This window comes from Lycorma delicatula, chromosome 1, assembly GCF_047948215.1.
Source record: "Lycorma delicatula isolate Av1 chromosome 1, ASM4794821v1, whole genome shotgun sequence".
NCBI lineage: Eukaryota > Metazoa > Arthropoda > Insecta > Hemiptera > Fulgoridae > Lycorma > Lycorma delicatula.
Genome location: NC_134455.1, coordinates 276,410,486 through 276,435,287, shown reverse-complemented (window position 1 = coordinate 276,435,287; position 24,802 = coordinate 276,410,486). Strand labels below are relative to the sequence as shown.

At 34.4% G+C, this 24,802-nt stretch overlaps 1 protein-coding gene across 1 annotated transcript in view; it reads right to left on the bottom strand.

The window, feature by feature from the left end:
• The window catches only part of LOC142318314 (uncharacterized), a 366,759-nt gene that overhangs the window by 93,332 nt on the left and 248,625 nt on the right, over positions 1-24,802 (bottom strand). The window contains exon 3 of the mRNA XM_075354887.1: positions 16,105-16,243. Coding sequence (XP_075211002.1) covers positions 16,105-16,243 — 139 coding nt within the window. The remainder of the gene's footprint in view (positions 1-16,104; positions 16,244-24,802) is intronic.

The following is a 24,802-nucleotide window of genomic DNA, read 5'->3' as shown; positions in this document are numbered from 1 at the left end:
CAGCTAGCAGTAGAAGACGCTGGGCTCGAAAAAGAATGTCCCTATAACATTGCAAATGTAAACGATGAGCCCAGCCGGGCGCAGCGTACAACATAATGGCTTCACAGACACCTTTGTAAAGAATAAGCATGGTATGATATTAAGCATGGTTCTAATCGGAATGAGTGACTCTACGGACACCGAAGAAAGTATCGATGGCCTTCTTCTCTACAAACTGGAGGTGCTACTTGAAGAGAAATCTCTCATCAAGGATAACAACAAGATACTTCTGAACGGTAACATAACTAATCGGAAGGCCATCCATCACAACCCGCGGATGGCGGGAGCAGCTAGACGACTCTTCAAGTACATCATAGTGGTTTTCTCCAAACTGAAAAACATCTTATGCTAAAGACTCCACAACCTTAATACCTTACATGCCTGCGTCACTCTGAGCTCTATCTCGGCACCCGAATTGCCCTCGACCAGCAGCAGCCGATGTCGGCATAAGCCACGATGCGACAGCCACCGGGGATACGCAATCGTATTAGAGAATCTAACTCAACGAACCAGAAGAGTGGACCTATAACACCGCCCTGCGGACAACCTTTAGACAGAGTCGTTCCTTTCTCCAAACTGCCGTAACGGAGGACAACATTCTGTCGCTGAGATAACTCGAGAGAGTTCTAATTTAATTTAGCTTGCAACCACGCTTCTGAAGTTGAAACAAGGCAGAGGGGCATAACAAGTTATTGAAAGCCTCAGATGTATCCAATACAACACCGAATACATACTTGCACTCGCTGGTTGAAGGCAAATCCATAACCCTAAGAAGCGCGTCCTCTGAGTCCTTACCAGGGCGGAAACCATGCTGATCGTCCATCAGCATGTGATTCAAGTTAGCCTGCTGTTAATGTGGAGGTAAAAAACCGTCTCAAAAACCTTACCTACTACAGGCAAGAGTGTCAGAGGACGGTAAGGGAAAATTAACGTGGGATCCTTGTAGCCACCCTGAAGAGCAATTTCAGCAAACCACGTTTCCGACATGCTTGGAAGTGTCCAGCAAACAACCTATTGAAAACCCTAGTCAATGAACCAATAATCACAGGCAAGGTGCGAACAAGGAGCTCCACCGCGATGCCATCATTTCCGGGAGCTTTATTCCTTGCCTGGCTACAAATTACTTGACAGAATTCCGCCTCAATAATTTCTGAATACACAATCTCAGAGCGATAATCTACAAATTCCGTTCAGACACGTAGAAAAACTAGGTCTCACCAACCTCGGTATCATCTGGAAGTAGATCGTCTATCAGATGAGTGAGGACACGATCTTTATCTAAAACAACACCTTCTTGGGTCGAGAGAGCCGACAAAAGTATGTCTTTTTCCGCTTATGACTAAGAACTCGATAAACAACATCCCACGGGTCCTTATTCCCTGATCTTGAAAAACGTCAGCCAGGAATCTCGATTACAAGACCTAATCTTATGAAAATACTCGGTCCTCTTCCAACGATAATCCGCAATCATGACTGCACGCTGATGAGAACCATCCGCACACTGTGCGGCTCTCCCGAGCCGGCCCACAATTTGCTTCATCGCAGTCAATTTCCGAGTCCAGCTACTGTCTTTCAACCCGTACTCCGAGGGATAGAGTGTTCAGCGGCGGATCAACTACCGCAGAACAGAAATTCTCTGCCAGGTCGTCTAATGGGACCTCGTCCATACTGCAAGTAAAATCTCGCAGCCTGTCCGCAACAATGTTAGAAAACGTGACCCCCCCCCCCACCCACCTGTGCAGGAAGAGCCTTGCTGAACAGTAACTTCCGCCCTAAAGACATCGCGCAGCCCAACTACCCAATCAAAGAAGATTAGCTGGTGATCGCTTTCGCAATCATCGACTACCGACCAATTTAGAATCCTACCAGGAATACCCTTACCAATGGTAAATCGATGTTGGTACCATGGAAGGCCCTCCGCAAACCAACTGCCGTGGCGAAGGTAGTCAACTCACCGGCTACGTCAAAAACATCAAACTGATGCTGCGCGATGAAACCTTCGATTAATTCGCCGCCATCTTCCGTGATCCCGCTGTGCCAATGAAGGGATTTGGCATCTGCATCAACTTCTTCAAGAATAGGACGACCCGCTATCAGCGTACAATTCTATCCCATCTTTCCAGGTGCTGGTCAGTGGGATCTGTGTACTTCCAGGTCAAAACCATTCACGACAAGCTTAAAAATGACGTTATGCTTGTCAGAGGCCTGCCGTATGAAGACGCTATCTATACAATTCCTGCACAGTACGGGGTTGGTGATTTGCTATCGCCAACGATAAACTTATTCCACCATGAAAAACCTGTCAGATCACATTTAATCACATACGGGTGCTGTGGAAGGCGAACATCGAAGCTCCGTTTCTCAACAACACCTAGCTCAACTTGGACTGCATAGGCTTGTTAGACTTCTTAGCGCTTTCCGGCGGCGTTAGTGTGGGGACGAGAAGACAGTTCTTCTCCGACTAGGCAAGTTCAGGGAGGCTTTTACGGTGATTTGTGAGGGTTTTGAAGCTTTGTCCTCCAAGACCAAGGAGGTGAAAGCAGCTCCAAAGGTGGCCCAAGCCCCAGCGCAGCCAAGGTGCTTCGCTGAATGATTAAGAACAAGCGCGAGTTCTAAGCGGGCTAAGAAGCCAGAGGTCCTATTCGTCAAAAAGTTAGAGGACTCGAATACCACGAGCCAAGTTCTGAAGCGTGATTTCCGGGCTGCCCTTCGAGGTGACCGGAATCAGCTCAAGGTCAGGGACATCAAGGAGACTAGCAAACGGCTGATAGTAGTCGCTGAAAACCAAGAGTTAGTCCAAATCATAAAGGTGTCTCCGGCAGTCTGGTAGCATGAGGTCAAGGTGGACACCAAGAGTCTGAGAAGGACCCGTGTCATACTGTATGACATAGAACAGAGGCTCTCCGATGACGAGTTTCTGTCTCTCATCCGAGAGTAGAACACTTATTTAGATACGGTTACGTTTAAGGATCAGTGTAGGCTCATTTATAAGACTGGCAAGCGTTATGCCCCTCTATATCACAGTGTGTTCGGGTTAGGGGCTGGTTTCCGTCAGAAGTTCGTGTAGGAGAGACGAATCTTCGTTGACTTTGAATCCTGTCGCGTCAAGGAATACCTTGATGTGCAGCGATGCTTTAAGTGTGGTAGGTTTGGCCACAGGGCTGAGTTCTGTAAGTATGCGTCGGTCTGCGCACATTGTGGCGAGACGCGACATAAGCGTGACGACTGTCCGCAAAAGAAAGAGGCTCCGTCTTACGTTAACTGTAAAAGGTTGCGCAAAAGTCGTAGGCACTTGGTGAATAGCAAGGAGTTTGGTTGTTAATTGAGAGCAGTTGATATGCACTTTAACCCTCTCTATGTTTAGGCTCGGTCAACTTAACTTCTACTGTTAGCTGTTGCCGGTGGCTACACAAAATGTCTCCCGAGAGGCAGCCACTGTGATCTCCGGCATAAATCCCCTTGACATCTCGGCTACGGAATGTAGCCAGCGGTACATTTCCAAGAAGGGATGCCTTCTAACTTCAGGGCGTATGCGAGAAATTGAAGACCAAGGTTTTGACATTTGGCAAGCTAGGTGGAACGATTATTCTACTAGTTGATACACGCATGGTATTTTTCCAAAAGTTAGGGAGTTGCGAGCGATTAGGTGGGTTCCCCCAATCGGAATATAACTCAATTTCTTTCGGGACATGGTACTTTCAGAGATGGTTTGGCTAGGTTTAGTTTGGTTGACTCTGGCTTGTGTCCGGATTGTAAGGTCGATGATACGATGGACCATGTCATGTATGTCTGTCCCCGGTACGAATCTGAGCATAGCAGAGTTTTTAGGGAATTTGAGAGAGTAAACTCCTTGTTTGATCTGCGAGTCAACTGGAGGACTCGTAGAGATTGGGCAATTGTTGCCGGCTTCTTTGGATTCCTCACTCTGCGCAGGACAGCCGATGGGATCTAGTAGTGTAGAAACCTGGGTGGCTAATGTCGTCCTGGAAAGTTTGACTGGCCGAAGGTAGGCGCTTAGGCAGTGAGCCACCGTTAGCTAGAATTGAGGTGATTGAATAATAAAAGCTGTCGGCGAAACGGTGACTGCACTGCCGATGGGCATGGGACACCATGCAGCCGTGAGGTGTAGAGGTATCTCGACGATGGTTATGAGGTGAATGTCACGTGGGACTCTGCAATGGAGCCGAGTGGGAGTAGGAGGTCAGTCCGCCTCTCCCTGGTGAACCAAACCGGAGTCCATAATTTAACCAATTCTGGGGTTTGAACTAAAACTGAGTTCACTAAGAGAACAAGGACTAAATTTCGTTGTTGCGATCAACAATTTTGGTAGTATGTTGTGTTTATTGCCTCGAATTACGAGCCATTCACGAAACTGGCTCATAGTAAGTTAATATAGGCGCGGGGTTTGCGTTTCCGCGAGCTCGGTTAGCTAGTTCAAAGGGATACGATGTAGGACATTCAAGATGTCCCGACAAGGCCTAAATTTGAGTTAATGGATTACCGATGCAAATGTCTACCGAGGCATTTGCATCGGTGACATCGCAACGAGGCCAGGTTTATTACTGTGAGATGTAAAAAGTCAGAGGGCTATAAAAGACTCCCATAAAGTCCAACAGGGTTAGCAACCGGGAGGGTAGTGTGGCTACCAGAACATCACTAGTCGGATATCATCCCCTACGGGGATGGGATGCACAGAAAAGTGCTGAATGAGACTGAAATGAAGCTTTATTAAGTGCTGGCTGTTCCTAATCTGTTATTTAGCTCTGATGGTTGGGTCTTATCAAAGAGACAGTTCAGTAAAATTCAGGCAGCGGAAATGAGATGCCTGCGTTCGGTAAAGGGATGGACTAGACAAGATTGTTTTACGAACGAGGATATCAGAAGAGAGTTAGTTAAATGTTCTACCTTTGTGCGACACAATAGTAGAATGCAGGGAAAGGTAAAGGATCATGTAAATAGGACGGTAGATGGAAGGTTCCCCAAAGAACTAATACACTATCGACCGAAGGGCAAAGAATTGTGGGACGGCCAATAAAGCGCTGGTAAATTTAAAAAAGACTTTTACCCGTAAATACGAATTGACTCATAATTTGACTTGATAATTTGAATTTAAAATACGGTAATAAATTATAAAGTAAATTATTTAAATTCATAGAGGTCAAAATATGTCATTTTATTTCAGCAATTAGTACTGTATCGGAGACTTAAACATTTACCTAAAAGAGTTAAGTCTAGAAATTGTAAAACATTCAAGTAAAATTTGAAATATCCTCAAAATATAAATCACAGTTGTGGTTTGATTATAGCACAACAGTATTTGAGGGGATTTTGTATTTGGTTTTTATGCGAAGCACAGAAGATAAATGATCAATATATACTACGGAATATTAGTAGATCTGGTCTTAACGTAAGTTCACACATAGTTTGGATAAAGTATTACCGCTTATGTTTATGTTATCTAAGACATTAAAATACCTATATGTAATAAACCATTAAAAAATAAAATGAAATAAAGAGTAGTAAAATAATTTAAAAAAAAGAAACTCTGATTAATAATTATGTTAAATTTCTACAAAAAAAATATAGTATAATATTTGCAAGATGTTGCACTACCTAATGCATTTATCCAATCACAGAATCGAACATAATACATAATATTTTTAAATTTGGTGAAAAGAAACTTTTTTCATTTAGATTCACTACAAAAATAGTCCACATATAATGTAATTATCTACCAGTAATAATTTAATATAAATTAATATCAGCAAACGAAGTTATCTGAATCCAGAAGCAACGAAATTAGATATTTATAAAGAGTATTCTATTTATTTATAAAGGACCCCTAGCACTTCAATTTTATAATTATAGGGATAAACATTCCATTAACTAATTTAGAAAAAAATTGATGAACATCCCTTTCCATTACATTATTACTAATAATTTACAGGTTTTAAACAGTTTTATTTTAATATATTTTCAGAATATTCTTCTTCTCTTATTTTCTGCTGATCACTATAGTTAATAAAAACCTTCTATTCTAGTAATAAAATTACAAAAGTTAGCTATGTTAAACGATGACTGAAAAAACAAATAGAAAACAAAATTACACACCAAAAACGGTTTAAATAACATTTTACATAAAATTTAAATCTAGATATTTCAATCGCTAAATAACCACCAGTAAAGTTTCTTTAAAGAACTTGTATACAACTAAGGTCATGAAAAATGATAATTATCTCATTGGTTATATTACTTTCATTATTCTAATCTACATGAAATATAAAACGTAGATAATTTAAAATGGGCTTCACAAAACTTTATAAAAAAATATAAAATGGTTGGAAATCACTATTCTAAGACACAAATGGACGCGTGAGGACACACACAAATCGAAAGAGATTAGTAAAAAAAAAAAAATTTCTGATGTACAAAGCATAAAATGCTCATACAAGAAGTAAGATCTACGAAAATTTACATTAAATATTTTATTTTGTGTTTGTCATTTCTGCTTGTCTCTTTTCATGATAAGCTTTGTCTAACACAATAAACCTCTTTTTACATAATGATACGAGTAGAAAATACATTAATTGTATGACATCATGCATTGTATTTCCAACTTTTTTCTCTTCTTCTTCCTTGCGGCAAAGAGAACGTAGCTTTGAATATCTGTTGCTTTATTAAAAAAAGACAAAAATAACAATAGTAATAAGATTATGGTCCTCTGATATAAATTTAATTAAATAAAAATTCTTTAAACAATATCATAACGATTCCAGAGGTTTCTTCAGAAAAATAACGCGGTAATTAAGGATTAAACTTTTTATTTAATAATTAACTTTGTAGAATATTTGTGACTGCAAAAATAATTCTAGTATTCCGGTAAAGAAAAAACAATACATTATTTTATCTGTTTTACCTATAATGAATGAATATATAATTTAGCAATTAGTTTGGTAAAAATTGCACAGAAATCTGAACTACCATCATGATACGAAAAATATGTACTGGAACATTTAATTTCTGAGTTATGGCACAGTTACTTACTACTTTTAATGAATATTTGGCAATATTAATATTTGATAATAGTATGTGTGGTAATAACAATAATATAATAATAACAACTTATTCACTTAATCAAGGAAACAAATTTTGTAAAGTTCTTGAGTGAGGGCAAACGTGTGATGCCTAATGACATTAAAAAATGTAAAATTTGTACGTTTATAATTACGTCTTATTTTTTTATAATATCAGTTATACCAGTTATTAAAATAACAAACATCTGTAAATCATTGTCTTAATTTTTCTTTGATTAATTTTGATACATTTGATATTCAAGGTTTTCAATAAAGCGGAATTTGAATAAAATTATTAATTATTAAATTTATCTATTATTTACGTTTTCTGAGCGTATTATGTACGCGTAATTAATTAATTTTCTCTTTCTCGTTATTCATGATTTTCAATCAAGTCATTTTCAATCATCTCTTATTAAATGTTAATTGATTTAACGATAAATCTCAAAAAACGGTTTCAATTCCTTGTTGAATTACGGGTATTCCATACCATGTATTTTTAATACAAAACATTCTGTAACAAGACAAAGTTTTTCCTGACATTAAAAAAAAAATTATTATCTATATCTGTAGATAAGATAGTTTCGGTTTGTAGGTCCTTCCTAATTGTGTCTAGCGACGCATTTTTCATTTCGTCGATAAGACGCAATTGACATTTCTGTATTGTAAGTAGTTTGTATGAAGTTTGGGAACGATTAGTAAAACGGAAATTTAGAAAAACTTGACAGAAGTTAGTGAGACAATGATCTTGTCTGTAGGGTTATGTATCCCTATACTTTATTTAATTCTAAGAAAGCGGTTCTAGAAAATAAACAGTGGTGTATAGTACTTCATATCAATTATGTACAGATACTGAAGAGATTTACATGATTATGCACATAAAATGGTGACGGATAGAATTTGTGTATATGCAGTTAAAAATCTTTTATTTTCACAATTTTTCAAGTATATGATTAAACTAAATCGTAGCACTGGACAAACTACAATATTCTGGAAATAATTGACTGGATTTGTTTCTAATATTGCGGGTACCGCAGGAAAATCGCTATTAATGACTACGAATCCATTACTTTTCTTCCTATCAATATATCGCTGAATTTAAGGCGTGGTTCTAATCTATAATTCTCCTTTGAATTTCAGATTGATATAATTATATTTTTAAAAAAATATTTTCATTATGTAATTTTGATATATCGAAAATGTTTATTATACAGCATTAGATCCGCAGATAAAATAGTTGGTTTACACTTAAAATACATCTTCCAGTCAACTAATATCTGGAAATTGACCGCTTAGAAGTTCTGTTCGTTATTATTACCTCCAAAAATGGACAAGTCAAAAGATTTATCTTCAATCTCTCTGTAATAAATCATTCATAAATATGTTTTACAGAGAACTAAAGTTGTACAGAGGGAATTGTATTAAAAATCTGACAGTGATGTGTTAAGGAATTTAGCTTAAAATATAAATGAATTTGTTGTACCATTAAAAATAATTTTTTTGATTATTAGATATTTAATGTTAATGGTATACTTTTAACAAGGTATAATATGGTTAACGAATCGGTAAAAATAATTATCAAACCTATTTTATTACTCGTATTACTCTTTAAATGTAAACGATAACGGTAGCAGATTTTTATGTAAAAGGAAACTACAGGAGATTTAAACCGTCAGGCTCTTTAAATTATAAGAGAAACATTTTCTGGTATTACGTATGCGCTACTCTTTTGAATAATTCAAGTCCCGTAATCGATTGTCAATTATATCTAATATGATGTAAAACTTTTAACAACAGTATCGCTAAACTCAGATGTGAGCGGATTCAAGTAAAGATCCAATAAATGTTTATTGACGAAAAGTAAAAAATGAAATACAACGAACGATTAACTCTTTCTGTGTAGAGTTTTAGTGATTAGTTTTATAATTTAATATGCTGAGCTTAGATGAAATTAAGTCAGTTTTATATCAAAAGACAAGACAGTGATGTGCGAGGATGTCTTTAGTCTTTATGAATGGGTTAGTCCTCTATTCATTATGTACAATGTACAAGCAGACGAATTTCAATGCCTTTAAATACGTAAATCGCGTTAATTATCAAATTGTGAGTTCGAATTAATACCGGAAATACATTTATATAATGATTAGTTAGGAGAAATACGAAGGGAACACGTAAAGTTTATGTTATTTATTCTAAAAAGGGAAAGTTAGTTTTTTAAAAAGCATTATTAAAGTTGAATTAGTAACTTCAAAACTAAAATCTACGTTCACGTGTTCATATTTTGCCAATAAAACCATTTAGCTATCGTAAAACTTCTTCAGCTTCACATAGAAGACAGTTTACATCTTGATTTCTATATTTTGTACACTCAGTCGGTGATATTTATCTTTTACTCAAATACAACCGGATCGTAACGGAAAAGGACATTATTTGATAACTTTCATTCTGCGATTCAATATAATCGCCTATATCCCAGATAAATTAACACAGCAAAAACAATGGATAGAATGAATGAGAATCTAATTAAATCCGAGAAGGACAAGAAAATATACATAAAACTTTTAATTATTCTATTTTAGTATTAAGCTAGTATTAAACAGTGTTTATTCTGTTAACTGGGTAAATGAAAAAAATGTTTGTTATGCAAAATAGGTATTTATAAATTTAATTTATCCCAAATCCTTTTCAAAACAATTCCTTACGAATGCATTGAATTCAGGTTACTAATACAATAATTAATAATAGTTTTTTTTCTATCTCCTCCACCCCTACAGTGAATCCTTATTACCCTCAAGGGACTGAATATGCCAAGGAGCAATAAAAACAAGGCAAATCTGGATGAACATAGCAGAAGAGTTTAAGTAAACCATTCTATTATATGTGAGAACCATATAACGACATACGAAGTAGAAATTCAATTAAAATTGAATAAAAAACTTTAAGTAGTTAGATAATTTAGTATAACTCCTTTTTTTTTTGATAGGGAAATACAAAAATGAGGGTCATTTTCTATCACTTCGTGAAGGATCTTCTTAAACTGACTTTTATTTAAACCAAACAAGCGAATCGTATCTCTAGGTTCATTAGCTACGTTCTTACATCTTTCATAAAGTAACATGTCAGTATTAGGTGGACTTAAAACAATCAATAATATCTTATGGAAGACTGAGGGTCTCACAGTGAAATACCCGTTTATCGTGGAGCGGTCGATAAAAATACAAAGCATCTCAGAAAATTATTGTTATAAGTCTAGGAAGATCCAATTGTTGACGAATACAAAAATATCATAATATGTATTATTAAAATACTCGTATATGTATGTATTATTATAATATTATATTTACATTTAACTATTTTGGTTTCAAAAAAATAGGCATTCATCTGATCAATCATCCGAAAAAATAATAATTGATAAGGTAAAAAACGATCACCCATGACAGTTAATTTTGTAATTGATTTTTTCTGTTCAAAGGGTATCTTGCTATCATCTACGGAAGTAGACAGTAATGCTTCCGGAGACGTCTGAAAACAATGAAATTAATCCTATAGACTACTAAACTAAAGTGGATATTGATTCATTCTCTTTCTAATAAAGAGGATAATCGGATTAAGAAGAGGTTAACTTACTGAATATTTCAGGTATTTTTGAAACAAAGAAACATTTTTTTATAAGAAATATTTTATTATTTGATGTAAGTAAAAATTCACCACGTATATGAGAAATCAACTAAAATGGCTATGAAATATCCAGGAGGACAGAACTAACTTCATTTTTATTTTCAAAAAGCAGAGAGAATAGCACAAACTACTCGTCGTGAATATGTGGTTGATTGAATGTGATTTAATTATCAAATGAGGAATAGTAAATGCTCGTCGACAATGAAACATTTATATGTAGCAATAAGTTTGTTAATTTATTATTTCAGATTAAATTTTTCAACTAATCTACAACACATATCTAGTAAAATGATATAGGCTGACGGGAGGTAACAATTTATTTTGCTTCAGGGCTTAGAAATCATGAAAATATGCTTGACTGTACGTTAAACATTATTTTTGTGTTTTGAGAACACTTTCAAAAATGTATGTGAGAAGGATCAGGTTTTTCTTGGAATTTTCCTTAGAATTTCACATTTGATAATTATTAAATCCCATATGAATGATATTTAGAATTTTTTGGGGTAAATATACTTAAGTCATAACAGGGTAAATTATTTATTTATTTAGAAAAATATCCCAAAATTATGCAATAAAAATCGGTTACGATAATTGAAGAGAACAATTTGTGAAATCTATAGTTAAAACTAAATGCCAAAAGGGTGAGGTAAATATGCTTGCATATTTACATTAAATTTACTTATGCTTGCAACTAATTAAACCTACTTATTGGTCTCTTACGGGAATCGGTGAGGAAATAATGTAGTCTTAAAATGTTCTTCTTGTGTGCTAAATGGGAGATTGTTTGATGACACAGAGGAAAGGGTACGATTATTCGGAAACAACTGATTTTAAAATGTTTAATTAAATTTTTTAGAAGTTGTCATTGCAAGTTGTAATACTCTATTAATTGAGATTATTAACAATGCAATATCTACCATTTTTAATTATCTTTCTACGTCATTTGCTTCTCAGTAACTAAAGGATAAGTTGGAGACCAATGGGAAGGTGTTCTTATCTAAACAGCCCATAACTAATTTTTGAATAATAAATGTTTAAATGCTCATTGGCATGTTTTACGTCGTGATATAAAGAGCTATTAAATTCAGGTAATGTTAAATTGTGTTTTATGTCTTCTTAAAGTTAAAAATCTATATAACCAGGAGTTTTAGTAAGTTTATCATAATAATTATTCATACCGATCGAAGACTTGAGTAATATTTACGTCTAATGAGTTTATTTTAAGAAAAAAACATTTGGATGATTTGGTTATAAAGAGTGTGGTAAATAGAGGTTTCTTAGATAAATGGGCCAGTACGTATAACAAACAGGTCAAATAAATTTTGAATTTCATTTTAAATCATAATTTTGGATATTCATCATTAAAAAAAATCACTTAGTTATTTGATTTATTGAATCAAGAAATTAAAATTAATAATAATAAATATTATTATTATTATTATTAATTTATGATTTATATATATATATATATATATATATATATATATATATATATATATATACATACATAAAATAAAACGCCATCTTCAATGAAATCAAAGGCTTATGTTGAAAAAATTCTGTTAATTGCAAGGTGAGATGAATTATGAACGCATAAGCAAAATTTGAGTTGGACATATTCATTTAAATATTTATAGTTCGATTATAATCGTTAAGGAAAGTTTTATTGTATTTCTTTGAACTAAGTTAAAACGTATGAGTATAGCTCATTCTGAATGGGCTGTAACATCAGCGTGAACTTCTTTATAAAATTTATACTCTTTTATAGTAATTTGGTTTGCTACAAATCTTTTCATACTAATGTCTGTTTGACTTTTATATGTACGTAAGCTAGAATGACTCCACAATTGACGATTCCAACTTATAGATGTACATTTTTTTAATCAATGTTGCCACTTCAGAAGACAAAGTGCCAAATTTACGCCCATTTAATGCAAACAATAGATAGATAAACATAAGCTGTCTACAAAGTTGAAGAAATCTAAGCCCACAAATATTGGGAAAATGAAAACGTCAAATAAAAACATTCATATCACATCGGATTAATTAGATGGAGTATGGTATGGTTTTTATATAACAGGAGGATGATATTTATAAATACTTGAGAACCAAGATGGAGGGAATGAGTGAAAGAGTCATGTGCATAAAATTCGTATTAGGTAACTAAACAGCTGGTGTAGACGTGAAACTTTTATACAATCTTCAATTATTGAGATGAAGTGAAGGCGAAAACCATAATTTTTAATAAAAACTTGTTGAAGTGATGTAAACTTGTTGTAGACAGAAAGAAAAGAATTTGAATGCACTTGTTGAAGATAAATATGGTACAATAATAGTTTAGTACATATTAATATCGATTGTGAAATCTTCAGAAGAAGATCTGATGTACTTATAATTTGACAAAGTGCCTCTTTTCCCATCATAAGCTCGTTCTCCTAGAAAAAAACTTTATTCCATATTACGTGTAGAACTTCTATTCATAACTTGTTGATTAGTTGTTTTGAAGGAAAGATGTGACTTATGACTTACAGAGATACTAAATTAACTGGGGAGAAATAATATTATAGAAAAATAAGCCATCAGTGACGGATTTTCCGTCTGGGAACATAGAAAATGCACGTAACCGAAACTCAACCTAAATAAAATTTCCTAAAGAAGAAGGCTTCGTCCTCTCCAATAACGTAACAAACTACTTAACTTGAAATATGACTAATATAAGCAAATACTGACATCCATTCCATTACGAAAAAGGCGGAGCACTTGGAGCCTTAAAAATATTAATATCAAATAAATATTATTTTCTGGTAGAACGAAAATGTAAAACCAAAATTATAATAAAAAGATGTCAAATTTTATTTTTTCAGAAAATGAAATGTGAAGATGTTGAAGATGTTTATTTGTTTAAGCCAATACAAACATTTAAAGATTAATTTTATATATAATTATTATTATTATTATTATTATTATATATATATATATATACACTTGAAAAGTTTTGTTATAATTCATCAAATTATTAACAAAATTAGAAAAAAAATTGAGTTGTTCAATAATAACATTATTAATCGCTTTTACCAAACAGTATATAAAAAAAAAAAAAATAACGCGAATAAAAATACTGGCGAATTGACCAGGTCAAATACAGATCACCGATTTTGGGACAAGGTCAAATCAGCGTTAAATAATCGGATCTAAGGTCAAATCCAAATTACTGACATCATAAAAATCTTCTATTAACTGCTGAGTTAATCTATAAAAAGTTAAAAAAAGTTTACCACAATACTTGGGTAACGCTTGAGCATAGCGTGAGCTAGCACAGCGTTGTATTCTTTATTTTTTTTACGGAGAGGGGTAGAAATTACCGTTCCATGTGCAAAACTTGGTTACTTAAACAAGTTTTCAAGGGGGAAGGGAATAAAAAACTTTAAATTAAATTAAAAATTTAAACCGTTATATAATGGAACGGGTGAATCCTCCGAAGCATGATTTAAACGATTTAACTAGATCTATGGAGTAGCGGTCTAACAAAGGAATATGATTGCACTACTTTCATAATATGAAATAGGTCCCCACCCTTAGCCAACTGGGATATTTGAGCGATTAGAATTTTTGATTAACTAATGATCTATGAATCCGCTTTTAAAGCGAAATACAGGTTTGACGTTACGAACCAATAAAATGAGATATGAGTATATATTGATCATATGACATAGATCCCAAAATCTCCGCTTTTCCTTTTCTACAGTTTAAAACGAATATCTGAATTTATCCCATGCTATTTCTGTAAAATTTAAATTACAGAGATATCTGAGACGTTTCGATACATTACAAACGTAGAGTTTTTCATTTTTTTCAGATTTATAATACTATATCAAGGTTATTATTTTTTTAATTTTCCTTCAGAATCTACTTCATAATATCTAGTTGTCATTTCCGAATGATAGATGGCTTTTGTGGTGTACAATAAATGCTAAATTTTACCAAGATTCAAACCCAGAATATTCCACATGAAATACAAGTTCGCTACCAGTTTGTTTCCGAAATAATCGTTGTTTAACTGTAGTTATCGATTTTGATTGTTTTACCAGGATAGATGCGATGTGATATGCAGTTTATTGTTCTGGAATATGATCTTGGGATGACTGAGATTAAAATCCAACTAATTATTTATTTATATAATTTTTAATTTATATATTTTGTAATTCTACAGTAAATACAAATTTCTATAGAATTAATAATTTTCTTATAATTTACTATAATTTTTTTTAATATAAACAAAATTAATATCTGGTTGATATTATTATGATTAATTACTAAAATTACATACTGCTTCTGAAGACGTACTGAAAATACTGCAGTTACACTTCAGGAATTAATTCTTAGGATGACCGCTTAGGGTAAAACTTTTCTTCTGTGCTATCTAATATTCGGATGTCTGCTTCTCAAATACTGATAAGGTACCCCAAACAAGTGTCATGATTATAGAATTATTTTAGTATAGTTTCATGATTCCTGGAGAGAGAGTAATTCAAGCAGGATAGTATTACATTTTTGTTCATCTCAGAACATTAAAAAATGAACTCAAAATCCATTATCAGTTATATAAATACATTGACTGGAACGATTTAATCACGCGTTTTCTTCACATAATAAAAATATCACATATGTACGGGATTTATACTGAATTATAAAATCTATTTATTTGCTTTCTTCTGGTCAAAAAATTACGTCTGCTATAAAAATAATTTGATACTAAATTGATGTAAAACAAATACCATGAAAGTATAGTATTTTTAAACATTCCAAAAATCCTTTGCATCCTCTATAGAATAAATTCTCAATTCCGCATAATCATATCCATATTTGATTAGAGTATTTTAAATTTTGTATTAAAATCCTTTTTCCATTCATCACCTTTCTGGAGGCAATATCCAGACTGTTAGAATACTCTAATTTGTACTAGTTCCAGACAATTATTAAATTGAGAAGAAATTGCTTTCATATAAAAACTATTAAAATAATATTTTTGCTGGATAGGTTCCACATCGTATTTGCATTTTTACAAAAACACACACGTAAGTAGACATATAAACGCCAACACATGCATTTTTATATAAACATTCACACCCAACCCTATACATATATATAAATTTTATTTTAATATAAATTTGAATCTATAATATGGTTATTTGACTTAATAATACTTAACTAACTTAATAAAGATATATATCGAAATTGACATAATTATTCAGATTACAACTACATAGAAGAGTAATTTTTTAGGATTTCAAGATATGTCTTGTAAAATACTTACGATGAACTGCCATATGGGTTGAGACAACAGAATTTAAAAACACCGGAGGTGCTTCAGCTGTCACCTCGCAGCTTAGATTACCAGAAAGATTAAAACCAACATCATGAAGAACTACTTGACTCTCATTTGATTGGGAAAGCTGGAAAAAAAAAAATTATTATTTTTTAATATAATTGAAAGCAATTTTGCTTTTTATAGAATCAATTAACAAATTTTAAATGCAAAATTTTATCAAGAAGTAACACTTTACAATTTCTTAAAAATTGTAGACATTTAAACAAATCAATATTTAAGAGTTGAAAAAAAAAAATTTATACTTACATCTTCGTAATTCGTTGCAACGCAGCGTTATTTTTAAATACTATGAAGGATAAATTTAAAGAGCCTCCATTATTATTGTACTGGCTATTATATCCAGTATAAGTCTGGAGTTATATATCATTAAATAAATTCATATAATGTTGAAAAGTCATAAACTGTAATGTTTTAATTAAAAAATAAAATACTACAGTCAATATTTTTGTGTAAAATATGTTTCTTTAATCTACGTCATTAGAACGATTTTTATCAATGTTAATATAAACTACAGCTATTTTTACTCAGCACACAAAGAGTATTATTCGGTTGCACTTACATACCAGTGATTTTAAAATTATCTCATGTAAAAGGAAAAATTACTTCGTAAAAGGTAGTTCTTTAATGGAAGTTTGGAAAATTATCTATTTAAAAATTACCGATTTTATTTTATATGATTCTTCACTATTTCACTGGTTTTTAGGGAACGTGTTTGCTGCCAGAGAGGGTTTTGGAACTGTTCATGTATAAGAAATATCTGAAATGGTGGATGTCTGTTTTCATCCACTTGTTTTTTTTTCTACTCGAAATTGTTGGCCTTCAACAGTACAAGTATTAATTTTTCAAGAATTCATAAATAATTACTCAAGTGAAGTACGTAATTAAAGAGCCGGCATCACACTTAGGAAATACCGTGCAAGAAAACTCAATATTTTTGATGATTTCAAGCCCAAATTTTAAACAAATTCTGGTTGCGCTCCGTAAAGCTAGAAGTATTGTATTGAAATTGTCTTCTTTCCTATCAAGTGGTACAACAGATCTGCAGTCTTAAAACCGCTAAACTTTTTTATAATTTTTTCTTTTTGTATTTTTGATTTTAAATGTCTAGGGCTTTTTGAACAAAATTAGCAGCATGGAAAAATGCTACTATTTTATGTATTATCTAATATACATAATTTTATTTAATATTATCTACTATAATTTTCTTATAGTAAAGTTGAATTTTCTTTAATTTTATTTTTAGATATATTTAATTATACAGTATATCTCTTCCAATATTCGAATATAATATAAACATTCTTTCTATATAAAGCTTTTGTACTAAACAATAATTGAAATTTATGAAAATAGCCTTTTCAGACTTCATTATTCAAAAGCAATAATAAATTTTCATATTAATCTGTGTAATAATAATTGGAGCTCTTCATTTCCATGGATCTAATTAATTCTGTTGGAAGAGGGCTCTTATAAAGTTCCGTTCTTGTTGTAATCTTTACAAAAATTGTTTAATGGAAATATCACTTTACCTATCACACAATTTCAATGTATTCAGCTTTGCTATACAACGAAATATATCAGCTGCACTGCTAAAATGATTAAAATGTTCAATATAGATTTGAATTTAGTCTGTCATTCGAATAACGCTATACCGATTACCAAGATAACTACTTCATTCATGAGTTGTTTAATGTAAGAATTTTGACCCCTAATTGAATAATTTTGCCATAGCTTGCTTTTTGAATTTTTATTACTTGAATACTATCACCTAATAGTGTCCTGAAAATGTTATTCATTAAATTTCCTCTGAATATACAAAGTACACACGCGCATACACACACACAAACACACACAATCTATATTTGTTTTTTATATTATATATATATAAAATAAAAATATTATTACTCATCTGAATTGAATTTTGTAATAATAGGAATGTGTAAATTGTAATATTGTAGTTAAATATACCTCTAAAAATGTTTTTAATAGTATATGTGTTAAATGAAAAATACAAATCTGATAGTGTACAAAATATATTCAGTATTTTATGGTATACTGACAAAATATAGGGACAAAGTACAATACAATAATTTTTACATGCAGTGAAGAAGAATGAACAAATCATCTCTTTGAAAATAGTATTTAAATATAACAATCTTAAATACTAATAAGTATAATGTAAATATTATTCCATAAAATGGGTCAAAACTGGTAGGTAAAAGAGGTTATTATTTTGAGAAACTACCTTTGTTTTATAAAATCCACCAGACTATTTTTTCCGTTAACAAAATTCGTTTACAATACATATTGTACTCTTCGCCCACAAACACCTTTATTAAGATTTATACTAATACAGTTGTGTTTACATAAACATATATATATATATTTTGTTGTATGTTGAAAATAGATAACGTTATTTCATATTTCATCAAATTTTTTGTTTTCCAATTTTTCTAGAACTAGGAAAACTAGAACTATGTTCTTGGTTGTAAATTGAATTGTCCATATTTTTCTTACTTAAAGCAATACAATCCTTAGAAATATTTTAAAAACGTTTTTTAATTTTTTCTTCTATACAGATAACCACTTTATAATATTATACTTAGATTTCTGGTCTATACTTTAAAATGAAACTTTTCTTGCTTGTTTCAACTAGATTTATGCGTCTTCCGGAGAAGAGATCTTAAAAGTCATCCGAAATAGTTTTAACATCAAATAATAAACCTGCTGTAAATTTTAAATGTTTAACCATTTATTATTTTTACTTCCTTATACAAAGGAAGTATTGTGATCGCGAAAAATTTCGATTTTCAGCTTTCAACGGAAATATTCATTTTGACCATTCCTGAATCCATTTTGATTAGTTTTGGCTTGAGGTCTGTACGTCATTGTGAATGTTCATACGTACGTATGTATCTTGCATAACTCAAAAACATTAGCCGTAGGATGTTGAAATTTTGGATTTCGGACTGTTGTAACATCTAGTTGTACACCTCCCCTTATGGTTGCAATCAAACCAAAAGTTACCAACAAAGCTAAAAATAAAAAAAAAAATTTGGATTTTGACTTTTTCGTAACTGCAATAATAAGCCCTCCTTGAGAGCTTTTTAACGACATATTATTAGTGGTACTAATTTTCATTAGTTCCAGGTTTGTAGCCAAATAAAATTTTAATTAATGAAATATTTGGATCTTAGAAAGGGAAAGCACATCGGCTGGAATCAGGTTTCATATCCTTTTTTTTTATTTTTTTTTATTTAAATATATTCTTAATATTTATTAACCTCTGTTTATTGTAAACAAATTTTTACAATAAATAATAATTCAGTAATAAAAATAAAAAAAATACAGAGTTATCATACAAGAATGGTGCGGTTTCATTAATTCATAGGAAGATTGTAGGGAAATTTCTAGATGTTATATTGGTATCCCTGAAAGCCTCCAACCCAAAAGTTTGTTTATCAGCAGTTGTAACCACAACGTCAGTTCTTGTATTATTGTTGCGGTGAGTTTAGTGAGTACTATGTTCTCGGATAAAGACAAAGCAAAGTGTGTTTTATTGATGGCCGAATTAAAATCCGTAATTTTAGTTCAACGTGCGTTTCGACGTGAATTTGGAAGAGATCCACCACACAAAAATAACATAACACGTCGGTTCAAACGATTCGAAGGAACCGGATAAGAAACAGAAATCAACCGGCAGACCAAGTGTAACAGAAGAAACGATTGAACTAGTTAGACGATCGGCAATTAAAAGTCCTGGGAAGTCCATCCCCCGTCGAAGCGTCGAATTAGGTATTCCAAAATCAACATTTCACAAAGTTATACATAAAAAACTGAAATTACACGCTTATAAAATCCAGATACTGCAGGAATTAAAACGCGATGATGGTGTAAAACGTTACAATTTCGCTGTTGAAATGTCGGACAAAATAAGTGAAAACGAATCATTTTTAGACGATATAATTTTTATTAGACGAAGCTACATTCCATGTGAATGGATGCGTTAACAGACACAATTCACGAATATGGGGCTCTGAAAACCCACACGCAGTTATTGAAAAACAACGCGATTCGCCTAAAGTTAATGTTTGGTGTGGTATGACGAAAAATCGTGTAATAGGGCCTTTCTTCTTTGCCGAAAAAACAATTAATGGAGTTGTGTATCTTGACATGTTAATTGATTATTGCTTTCCTCAGCCGGATGAATTCGAAAAGATTCATCGACTTCATTTCCAACAAGATGGTGCTCCCCCGCACTTCAATGCGTCGGTCACGGACGCTTTGAACGAAAAATTTGGGGATCGATGGATAGGCCGGCAAGGACCCATACTTTGGCCTCCTAGGAGTCCAGACCTGACACCTTGCGATTTTTTCTTGTGAAGGTACATCAAAAGCGTTGTTTATACATAAAAAATTCACGACCTAAACCGCTTAAAAAACAGGATTAATGAAGCGATGACAACCATTAATGAAGAAATGTTAACTAATGTTTGGAGAGAAGTTGAGTATCGTTTGGACATTTGTCGAACGACTAAGGGCGCACATATTGAAATTTATTAATTATGTAAAAAAAATCTTTGAGACGACAAATTTTAAAAATAAAAAACATAAACTGTAAGTAATTCTGTTTTAATTTAAACCAAGTTCAAAACCGCACCATTCTTTTATGATAACACTGTATAATAGAAATTAAAATAATTAGGGAAGTAAAAGTTAATGTTGATTTAAAAATGTAATTTAAAAGACGTACAAGGAAGCTATGGGGTGTCCACATCAGATTTTTGCATTATAAAATATGAAAATATTTTTATTCTTACTTAAATTTACTTATTACTTTTATTATTTATTATTATTACTATTATTATTATTTTTACTATCATTATTGTTTTTCTGTAGGGGGAGGATAAAGCTCTGCCAGGAGTTGTCGGGCCCGAAGGTCCACCTTCCTTTGTCTGAATCTCGCCATCTCCCACGCTAAACCATGTAGAAACGTCAGTTACTTCCTTTTTATCCCGTCTGGCCACTATTGAAGCTCTCATTTTTGCTTGTAAGTCTGTTGATGGTACCCCATCCCAACCCCGTAGGGGAAGACACCTACCTTGTGACTTTCGGTCGCCACACTACACCCTCTGTTCTGATTACATCTCACAGTCATCAGCCAGGCCTCGGTCGGGATGCCACCGATGTAAAGGCCTCGGCAGATATTTGCATTAGTAAAATACAAGTCAAATTTCAACTTCAAGTAGGACTCAAACGGACATCTTCTCATCAACCCAACTTGATTCTCTTAAAATTAACTGACCGAAACTGCGGAAGCGCAAACTCCACACCTAATCCAGATTTGACAGCACAGTCAATATTTTGACTAATTTGACAGCATAGTTTATGTAGGTCTATTTAGTCACCTGGACTACATAAGCACTCTGGGCATTTCGTTGACCAAACCTAACCAGCTAAGGTATTAAAGTACAGCGCAATGGCCCTTACGTAACAGCCACGCTCCTTACTAACAACTGGTTGCTGATGATTCTTGTCCAATGACTTAGTTAGCATAGGCCGGAACCTAGGACCAATGAGAACATTAATCACCCTTGTGGCCCACCTCACCACAATGGGCACACACCAAGGCAAAGACAAAGTTTAGCGCTGTGACCATATCTGAAGCACTTAAAACATCTTTGGATACCCACGTACTCTTTTATTCGGCAGGACCCTAAATCGATAAACAGTCTGCCTGCGAACGTAAATTTTCGAAAGTGACCAGAACTTACCTCAAAGACTCCGTGATATTTCTGGATATACGCCCACCCATTTTAAATAGCAACCAGCAGTTCCGCCAAAAGCGGCTTCATCCAAATCAGTGTTCTGCTCCTTAATAAGAGACAAGACATCCTCATCGGCAAGGCTACGGTCAATTTCATAGACTATAATGCGGGATACGCATTCTCTTCCGGTCTATTTTTACATTCAATCGCTTAACCGCAGTGGAATCTCTAATTTCCCGAATGGTCACTGTATAATCCGCTACTACAACTAATCCCTTGTTGGTCTCTTTGATTTTTCTGATTTTAAGACCATTCCGGTCACCTCAAAGGGCAACCTGGAGGTCTTCTTCAGCTGACTGCTGGACACAGTCGAGCCCTCCACTCTGCTGACAAACGCAAGCTCAGGTTTCCTGGAGTGGCAGGTTTTTCACGTCTGCCCCTAACCACCTCAGCATACCTACGCGGTTGTATCGGAGCCGGTGCTGGTATTTGAACTGCAGTTACTTCCTTAGGCTTTGAGGCATGATTTTCAAAACAATTCACAAAGAATTCTAGATGAGGCAATAATCTCCCCTTGGTAGCTGCATTTGTACTCTTGGGGTTTGCTAGGCAGGAAAACAAGCCATCTAGTTCCGTCAAAACATCATGGGTCAATGGGGCAGAGCTGTCATGCCTGCCCCCCAGCTTGTGAAAACTCTTCAATGAGTTGGTTTATACCCTCCCGTGTGGTCACCCTTATATCCACTTCCAGACCATCATTGTCAGAACCAGTGTTTGAGGAGGTGGAAGAAAAAAGCTACGGCTCCCTCCTCCGGCTAAGCTTCTTACCTACCTCTTTAATATCGGTCATGGTGAAGATTCCCTGACCTTAAAGTATGCGAACAAAATGCTCTCTGTATTCCTTCTATCCAGAGATATTGGGTACAAGCCCACACGCGTAACGACTACTCTAAGCGAGCCACGGGCAGCTGGAGACCTTCTGTATACTCCTCTCACTATTTGCCCCTCTTCGTTACTACTGGATCAAAAGCATGAAATCAAAGATCAACACACAGTTACAGATTACGGCTCCCGCTTTAAAAAATGTGAGCAGGACTAAGGGTGAAAGACCCTTTGCTTGTAACAGGAATTTGCAACCAGGAGTATTTGCCACTCTTTTCGTCGCGATGAGGCGGGTGTTCAAACAAATTGTGCGCCAAAATACTCTGAATCCCTGTGAAATGGAGATGAATCGTCTAAAAAATAAGGACGTAAAACATTTGTAACAATTCTCAAACAGCAAGATTGTGAAACTGGGGAAGGACTCGACCACCAGCTGAAAAATGGCACTGAAAAATACTTTTCAACGCAAATCCCTGTTCGTGAAAAGCGACCAACCAAGCGGAACACCTTTCTCCACCGCAAATTTCATTTCACCACCTTCTGACCTGCTCACTACGTATCTGTTCTAAAATATTCGTGCAATACCCTTCGCAGATATGACGGGATTAGTCTGGCTTTTGGTACACGAAATACAACTTCCCATGGCAGCTCATTAAACGCATTGAATAGCTATATTTAACATTATGACCGCTTCTATATCTCTCGTCCACCACTTATCCTGTATAGCTGATCGAATAATATTCAACACGCACCCGATCGCATCAATCGCCAAACGCCCGGGCCGAAAACCAAATTGGTCCTCATGTAGTCCTCCTGTCATCTCTACATCATCGTTCAATCTCCGGAGAACCAGTCTTCCAAATAACGTCACATAGCAATTTAACAAAGAAAAATTGTCTAAACGATATTTGTGCTCTCATAGAACCAGTATTCTTTCTCGCCATTAGGATCCCGCACCACTCCAACTTTTAGGTACCAATTGAAACTTCAACATCATATTCATTGCACGCACTACCAAACTAGTCATTATCTCGGCCACAATTTTTACTACCTCCGGAGAGATCCCGTCCGGCCCCGGACTCTTGCCGCCTTTAGTCGACGTAGCCGCCTCATGCAGGTCATGCAGCGAGAAAGAAACTATTGATTCCACCAGAATCTCCTTCCTTTGATACTCAATTCCTTTCGGAAATAGTTCGTCAACGCTTTTCTTCAGCTCATCTTTGGTCAGGAGGGGCGGCCTTCAAAATCATTTTGTGACGAAACAATAAGCGTCACCATACGGATCAACTTCCACAGCATCACACAATTGCTTCCACTTGCGTTTTTTGGACACAGCAATTGATTCTCGAAAGTTCGGTCTCGCAAATCATAATCTTCTGAGCTCTTTTTAGATGTTCTCATCCCGCCTCTGCATTCTCTTCAGGCAGCGCCTACTCGTGACGCATCTTCTTCTCAGTTCGGCGAGGTCGGGGGTCCACCAATATACCTCTACATGCCCTGCAGTTACTTACTTAATTACATCCGTCTCCACGCCCACTCTGAATACTGTGTCTGTTAGCTTATTCAAGTCTGTGCCTTCGTTATAGTAAAGTTCAGCATCAATAACTGCTCTGAATTTTGTGACTCTGGTGGGATGAGGTCTCACTTTCCTGGTGCCTGCCCGTTCTTCCTGTATGATGTTGGCAATTGCAAAAGTGATTACTTGATGGTTAATAAGGGTCTCCTCCTTCAACTCCCATCTCATCAACCTCTGCAATCCTCTCATGCTAACAAATGTCAGATCCGGGACGGAGACCCCTCACTCTTCTTCTAATGAACGTGATTTTCCCTCTTCGATTGACGCACTGAAGGTCCACTGAAGCCATATAGTATTCCCAAGAACTCTACCTCTTTGATTATCGATCTATGATGCTCAATTTCTTGTCTTAACGTTTAAATCTCCGCCCACTACTACGACTTTTGACCCCCATCTGGCA